This window comes from Vigna radiata, unplaced genomic scaffold, assembly GCF_000741045.1.
Source record: "Vigna radiata var. radiata cultivar VC1973A unplaced genomic scaffold, Vradiata_ver6 scaffold_155, whole genome shotgun sequence".
In the NCBI taxonomy this organism is placed as follows: domain Eukaryota; kingdom Viridiplantae; phylum Streptophyta; class Magnoliopsida; order Fabales; family Fabaceae; genus Vigna; species Vigna radiata.
The window spans coordinates 453,089-461,480 of record NW_014542915.1 but is presented as its reverse complement, the minus strand read 5'-3'; the positions used below and the strand labels follow the sequence as shown (position 1 = coordinate 461,480).

The 8,392-nt window shown below is 39.4% G+C and overlaps 1 protein-coding gene across 1 annotated transcript in view; it reads left to right on the top strand.

The window, feature by feature from the left end:
- Window positions 1-6,580: 6,580 nt before the first annotated feature.
- Window positions 6,581-8,392, top strand: part of LOC106752508 (pentatricopeptide repeat-containing protein At2g22410, mitochondrial-like) — an 8,343-nt gene continuing 6,531 nt past the window's right edge. Inside the window, exon 1 of the mRNA XM_014634202.2 lies at window positions 6,581-8,178. Coding sequence (XP_014489688.1) covers window positions 6,684-8,178 — 1,495 coding nt within the window. The 5' untranslated portion in view covers window positions 6,581-6,683. The remainder of the gene's footprint in view (window positions 8,179-8,392) is intronic.

The following is an 8,392-nucleotide window of genomic DNA, read 5'->3' as shown; positions in this document are numbered from 1 at the left end:
TATTCAACAGATTTAATTAGTTTTTTAGAATATTTGATAATATCTTTCCTAGATAAAATAAAGATTTGGCAAATATTATCTTTTGATATTTATTGATATAGTTAAATAAGATAATTATTTAACAATATCAAGTAAAATATCTTAAGATATATTTTCTCCAAAATATCTTTTAAAATATCTAACATACTTAAACTTGCCCAAAATTACATTTCAACCCTTTTTATTTTGTTTACACATAAGTCCAAAACTTTCCTCTAATTGCACTTTAGCCATCTCTTTCTTTTCAAAATTGCATAAGAATCTTGAGTTGACCAGATTGGACCATCTTTGACCATTCAGTTTCATGCTTTAAATGAATAAAATTTTAACTTCAGCTGCACAAATAAATATTAGAACATCCAAAATAATTTATGCAACTAAGAATCACATTTTAAGCATCTTTAATTCCCAAACCCAATAAATCCAATTGTCATAAATTCACATTAAATCAATCATTTAAGCACAAGAATTTCATCAAAAATTTGAATTTTAAAGCATAAATGTGGACATAAATATGCACTCATCAACTGATTGGTAAGTCGGTCCCGCACATCCCTGAAAAGTGCAAGGACCCAAGTACATTTTGCATTCCTTGTGTGATTGGAAATAGTAAATTTGAAAATGCCATGCTTGATTTGGGTGCTTCTATTAATGTCATGCCTTTGTCTATCTATAAATCTTTGTCTCTTGGTCCTTTGCAACCTACGGGTGTAGTCATTCAGTTGGCTAACAAGAGTGTTACACACCCCACAGGTTGCATAGAGGATGTCTTGGTTAGGGTTGGTGAATTAATTTTTCTTGCTGACTTTTATGTTTTGGAGATGGAGGAGGGATTCTCTCATGGATCTGCTCCCATTATCTTAGGCAGACCATTTTTGAAAACTGCTCGAACCAAGATTGATGTGTATGCTGGAACTTTATCCATGGAAATTGCTGATATTGTTGTTCACTTTAATATTCTTGATGCAGTGAAGTTTCCAGCTGAGGACCACTCTGTTTTTAAGATAGACATGTTGGATGACATTATTGATAAATATGTTGTTGATGAGTTTGATTCCTTGCATGAGAAAGAGCACTCTTTTATATCTTCTCTACATTCATGCATTGAATCTGAATTTGAATCAGGATTTGAAAATGATGTTAATATTGTTGTGGATTTTGATGGGGATTGTGATATCCATAATGTTGATGATGTTCTTGATATTGATGATGTTGATGATGTATCTGTCATGGATGTTGATGTGGAGTCTGATAGGATGGGTGTTTTGCCTTTACTTGTGAATTCTTTAGAGTCAGAATGCACTAACCCCGTTGTAGGAAGTACAAATGAATCTGACTTGCAGGCACCCACTCTTGAGTTGAAACAATTGTCGGATAACCTCAAGTATGTGTACTTAGAGGATGATGAGAAGAAACCGGTGATCATTTACACCTGCCTTGATACTGTTCAAGAGGAGAAGTTGCTTGGTGTGCTGAGGAAGCACGAGAAGGCCATTGGTTGGAGTTTGGTTGACGTACCTGGTATTAGCCCATCCACATGCATGCATAGAATTCTTTTGGAAGATGGGGCAAAGTTAGTGAGACAACCATAGAGAAGGCAAAACCTCGTGATCATGGACGTCATCAAGAAGGAGGTGACCAAGCTCTTGCAAGCTGGGATCATCTACCCTATTTCAGATAGTCAGTGGGTGAGCCTCATCCATGTTGTGCCCAAGAAGACTGGCCTCACTATGGTGAAGAATGAGAGGGATGAGCTTATCCCCACAAGAGTGCAGAACAGTTGGAGAGTTTGCATTGACTATAGGAGGCTGAACCAAGCAACCAGGAAAGATCATTTCCCCCTGCCATTCATTGATCAAATGCTGGAGCGCCTGGCAGGTAAATCTCATTATTGCTTCCTTGATGGTTTTTCTGGTTATTTCCAAATCAATATTGCTCCTGAGGACCAAGAGAAAACCACATTCACCTGCCCCTTTGACACATTTTCCTATAGGAGGATGCCCTTTGGCCTATGCAACGCCCCTGGTACCTTCCAGCGGTGCATGCTTAGTATTTTTAGCGACTTTCTCGAGAGTGGCATAGAGGTGTTTATGGATGATTTCACTGTGTATGGATCCTCGTTTGATGCATGTTTAGATAGTCTGGATAAAGTGTTGAATATATGCATAGAAACAAACCTTGTTCGCAATTTTGAGAAATGTCACTTCATGGTTGAACAAGGTTTGGTTCTAGGGCATATTATTTCTGAAAAGGGAATAGAGGTAGACCCTGCTAAGATATCTGTGATTTCGTAGTTGCCTTACCCCTCTTGTGTGCGAGAGGTTCGATCTTTTCTTGGACATGCAGGTTTCTACAGGCGCTTCATCAAGGATTTCAGCAAGAAGGCGCTTTCCTTGTCCAAACTACTGCAGAAGGATATTGACTTTGCTTTTGATGACAGATGCAAGCAGGCGTTTGATTGCCTGAAGGAAGCTTTGACCACCACCCCTATCATTCAGGCACCGGATTGGACAACCCCATTTGAGCTCATGTGTGACGCATCAAATTATGCCTTGGGAGTTGTCCTGACATAGAAGATTGACAAGCTGCCTAGAGTGATCTACTGATGGGTTGTCGCAACCCACACAAATTTGATTGCAATTTAGAAATGCAGTATAGCTAGAAAGTGACTCCTAGGTCGTCTCTCAAGGACCAATTGTAGTTCGAGTCTTAGGTCTAACACGAAAAGGGGGGGGGGTTTGAAAAGTGTTTTTGAAAGGAAAATTAAATGCTTGAGATGCATGACAAATTAAAATGCATAAATGATATTGTCTCTTAGAGTTGTGTCCTTGATAGAGAGAAAAGAAGAGAGACGGGATGAGAAAAGAAAAAAAAATTGAGAAAAATGAGAAAAATACAAGAAAAAAAATTGTGAATAATGGAGTCAAGAAGAGGATTCAATTAGAGGGTTTTGGGTGTGATTTGATTGTGTTTCACTTGTTCCCCATTTCTCCTCTATTTCTTTTGGTTTGTAGCTTCTTATCCATATTTATCCTCCCTTGTCCTTGGCCCCATTACAACCATGAAAAGACCTTTTGATTTGAACATGCATATGTTTTGAGTGTTGATATTAGAGACTTTCCAAGATTGTTTGTTGCTTCCTTTCTTAAGTGCATTGAGTTGAAATTGTTTATCCTAGACACTTGAGAGAAACACTGATAGTGTGCATCTGAGAGGTTCTGTTACTTTTGATTCACCTCTTGAACTGATTGATCATTTTGCCATGCTTGGAATTGCTTGGATGATGTGATGAGTATCTGCTTTCCTTGATTTTGTGTTGGATGTTGTCTACTTCTTTTCTTAGTCCAGATTTCTTGAGGACTGTTTAATTATGTTTCTGTCCTAGCTAGTCTGTGTTTCTGTGTGATGAGTCTGTGTCAATTCCCTGATGTCCGTTGAACTGTTCCCTGATTTGCGTCTTGATTTTGCCCAGAAGTGCAAAAGACTAAGTGTGGTCTATTTTGATGAGTCGATATTTTATTGTACCGAATTTAATCAGGGACTTATGCTTAATTGTCCAGTATTTTCCCGTTTTTCCTAATTATGCTTAATTTGATCGGAAATTCTTATTTTAGTTAATTTGAATTTTCTTAGCTGATTAATTGCATTTTTCATTGCAGGAAAAATTTTGGAGATATATTTTGGAGCATTGGGATGGAGACAAATTAATTCAAGACTCTCCAATTAGACATTTTAAAATTAATTGTATTGTAATTTAATTGTTTGAAACTTTTTAGACAAACTCTTTGCATCTTGGGCCAATTTTGGAAAAATGTTGATGGACTCAAATTGTAGTGTGACACTTATCACCCTAGGGTTTTAGGGTGGACCCCACCCTCATATTTTGAAGACACATGATGCCCTACACTTTGCCTAGCCGAGACTTGATACATTTTTTTTGGGGTCTCGGTATTTGGAGAAAAAAAGGGGCAGCCACATGAGGGAGCGGCTAGAACGTTGTTTGAAAAAGAGGAGAAATGGCACATGTCGTTACTTAAGATGGAGGATGTTAGAAGCATATTTTTTTTTCTTTTCTCATATTATGCAACGTTAATTTACATACTGCTGCTGTAGTAAGTTCAAATTCACTTTGCTTGCATTTCATTCGGTGTTTTTATTTGGCTTATTCCAGCTGCTTTCAATTTTCATTTCTTGGTTCGGTGACTTACATCCAAGAGGTGCAGCAGCCACCTTTAGGGGAAATAGGATCTATACGGTGTTGTTCTGGAAGAAGGGTGCCCTTTCATTTCATTTTCATCATATATATATGAGTTGTCACGTCATGAGGAAGAAGCACCAAAAAGGGTTTCTTTTATTTTATTCATACTTGGATGAGAATGAATTTTATATTCCAATTGTTGAATTACCAAAAGCATTGAATGGGCCACCGGTTTTGAATGTTGGTTTCAATGAATCATCACTCACGGTTTTCAATGTGCATTCTACTTTTTCCATAAATCCAATTAATTTTGTTACTATTCATGTGGCCTTTCTCGTACTAGTGATAGCCCTCATTTATTAGCTTTTGGATGTCTTTTATGTTGTTTCTTTGATGAATGCACACACCCACAGTAGTTAGTTTAGAGAGAATGAACTTAATTCAATTGCTTTGGAGAAATAGTGTGGTACCTTTAGTCCAAGACTTGTTGCTGTTCCATTTTCGTAATGTAGAATTTATAAATATTTAAATGCCTCTAAGTTCTTTGGTCCACTCATTTCCTTTTGTTTAGTTGTTGTTCTCATTCATTTCAATGTTGTCTACTTTGTTTAGTTGTGATAAATTAGAAGTAATGTTAGTTTTAGTATCCAACTGTTTCGATCCTGATAGTTAGGTTTAACTTCGTGTTTTAATTTAGTCCAATTGCATTCGCTAAAATACTTTCAAACCCCCCCGCCCCCACCCCATTGTGTGTGTTTGACCTAATCTCTAAACCGCAATTTGGTCATTGAGAGACGACCTAGGAGTCACTTCCTAGTTATACTGCATTTCTAATTGCACATTAAATTTGTGTGGGTTGCGACAGCCATCACTGCACTTTTACTTATAGTCGACTTTACTATTTGTGTAGTCAACTATGTTTTTCCGCTGCACACAAAATTTCATTACTTGCATTTCAAGAAAGTTTGAAAAGTTTCATACTTTGATTTCAAGATTGCGAAAAGACTTTGATTTTGATAAACCACCAATTCACCCCCCTTCTTGGTGTAAAAAGAAGTCTATCTGTTTTCCAACACCCCTTCCACTAGAAGCTTGCCAGGAGCCGCTCTTTGTTTGTGCCTCTTGCACTTCGTGCCTCTTGTATCGGCGATCACTCCCCGTCCTCGTCAATGCCCGGGTGTCACATGCCCACCAGCTTCCGCTTGGTTCATCCTCGAACCACACCGTACTGGGAGAGGCTAGGCTCTGATACCACTTGTAACTCCCCAGCAACTTACAGGAAATATTGACTGCCCCCACACATCAACACGAGGCTTTCCAATGTGTTTTGTCCTCACTCGCACACTTTCTGGGAAAACTTCCCAAAAGGTCACCCATCCCTAAATTACTCTAGGCTAAGTCTCGTGTTGATGTGTGGGGGCAGTCAATATTTCCTGTAAGTTGTTGCGACGTTACAAGTGGTATCATAGCCTAGCCTCTCCCAGTACGGTGTGGTTCGAGGACAAACCAAGCGGAAGTTGGTGGGCATGTGACACCCGGGCATTGACGAGGGCAGGGAGTGACCGCCGATGCAAGAGGCACGAAGTGCAAGAGGCACAAACAAAGAGCAGCTCCTGGCAGGCTTCCAGTGGGAGGGGCACTTGGAAGAATCGAACATACACCGGAATGAGAGAAATCTAGAGACTGTATAGGTGTGAGACTATACAGTTGAATGATAGCTTAAAGGAATTGATTTGGCTATTCATATCAACATATGCATTTGCTTATCGGTAGCCTAACCCATAAGAACTCCATAATTAAGCGTGCTTAGCCTGGAGTAATTTAGGAATGGGTCAATATTTTCTGTAAGTTGCCACGACGTGATCTATTTTCCATTAGTGTCATCCTCGGTAAATAAAAAAAAATGAGACGAAAGAATAAGAAAAACTAAAAAGGAAAAAATCAATTAATGATACATGACCTCCAAAATGATGTTAATGTTAATTTAATAGAAAAATTAACATTGCATTAAATTAAACAAAATTGACACTTAATTAAGAAAAGATATTGAAAAATAATTAAATACATACGTTTAATATGGATACCAAAATTTTAATTAAAACTAAATTTTATATTTATATACAAGAGGAGAAAAAGGAGCAAATTAATTATATTATGGAGTAGTATGTACTTTGTTATTTGATGAGTACTTTATTTTGATTATAATTATATTTTTTTACATATATACAATAATAAAATAATAGGTTTAGGATTTAGAATATTAAAATTTTATAAATAAAACGGATGCCAGTATTATACATTATATGATTTCATAATTATGATTGGACATGGATGCTTAAAAATTTTATGACTAAAGCGTTTGGGAACAAAAGTTAAAGAAGCTGATTTGTGACTTGGGACTCTGATAGACGAAGATGCTAATTAGCAGGACAAGGAAGAGCAAAAAATGAGAAGTTTGAAAGCACTGTTAACTTCCTGCAAAACCATTCACCAAGCTCTCCAAATCCAGGCCCAAGCGGTGGTCACAGGGCGCCACCGCGATCCTTTCCTCATGGCCCCACTGATCTCCTTCTTCGCCACCAACCACCTCCACCATTCTCACCTTCTCTTCTCCCAAATCCCCAACCCTGATCTCTTCCTCTTCAACTTCCTCATCAGAGCCTTCTCTCTCTCCGAAACCCCTCACCACGCCCTCTCTCTCTTCAGGTCAATGCTCTCTTCCTCCCCACCCGTCTCCCCGGACTCTTTCACCTTCCCATTCCTTCTTAAGTCCAGTGCCAAGCTATCGCTTCCAAATCTGGCTCTTCAGCTTTACTCTCACGTTATAAGAAGTGGGTTTGAGTCAAGTGTCTTTGTTGTAAAGGCTCTTTTGCAGTCTTATTTTGTTCTCAGGGATGCCCCCAATGCATGCAAGGTGTTCGATGAAAGTCCTGTGAGGGACCGCGTTTCATATAACACGACGCTTAATGGGCTTGTGCGTGCGGGTCGTGCTGATTGTTCTCTGAAGGTTTTTGGGGAAATGAGAGGGAATCGAGTCGAGGTTGATGAGTATACCCTCGTTGCCTTGTTGTCCGGTTGTTCGTCCTTGGAGGATAGTCGAACTGGGAGAGTGGTGCATGGCTTGGTATATAGGATATTGGGTTGTGTAAATGAGAATGAGTTGTTGATGAATGCTCTTGTTGATATGTATGCGAAATGTGGGTGCTTGGAGGTGGCTGAGAGGGTAGTGAGTTGTGGGCATGGAAAGTGTGGGGTTGCGGGTTGGACTTCTTTGGTAAGTGCATATGCTATGCGCGGAGAAGTTGAGGTTGCTAGAAGGTTGTTTGATCAAATGGGTGAAAGAGATGTGGTTTCTTGGACGGCCATGATTAGTGGTTACTGTCACTCTGGGTTTTTTCAGGAAGCATTGGAGCTGTTTGTGATGTTGGAGGGTTTGGGGATGGAACCGGATGAGGTTGCTGTGGTTGCCGCTCTTGCGGCGTGTGCGCGGCTAGGGGGCCTTGAGTTTGGAAGAAGAATTCACAACAAGTATGATGGTCGAAGTTGGCAGCGTAGTACCCACAGGGGGTTCACTCGTGCTGTTGTGGACATGTATGCCAAGTGTGGAAGCATAGACACTGCTTTGGATGTGTTCAGGAGAACAAGTGATGATATGAGAACTACTTTTCTCTATAATTCTATTTTGTCTGGCCTTGTTCATCATGGTCTTGGTGAACATGCTATGGCCGTGTTTGAGGAGATGAGTTTGCTAGGTTTAAAACCGGATGAGGTCACATTTGTGGCACTTTTATGTGCTTGTGGGCATAATGGTTTGGTTGATGATGGCAAGAGGCTGTTTGAATCCATGCTAAGTGTGTATGGTGTCGGTCCTCACACGCAGCATTATGGTTGCATGGTTGACCTTCTTGGTAGGGCTGGGCGATTGGATGAATTGGATGAATGTTACGTACCCGAGAATGGAACGTATCTAAAGCGCTTTCCTCACACATCCTCACAAAGAATTAACAATGGGAAAATAGATGAATAAACCTCTTTTATTGAATGGAAATACTGAATCAATGAAAATAACCAATAACTGGGAGCATAACCTCCGTCAGTCACCTGAGAGCATAACCTCTCTAACAAAACTCACAATTCAAAAGCGTGCCTTTACCC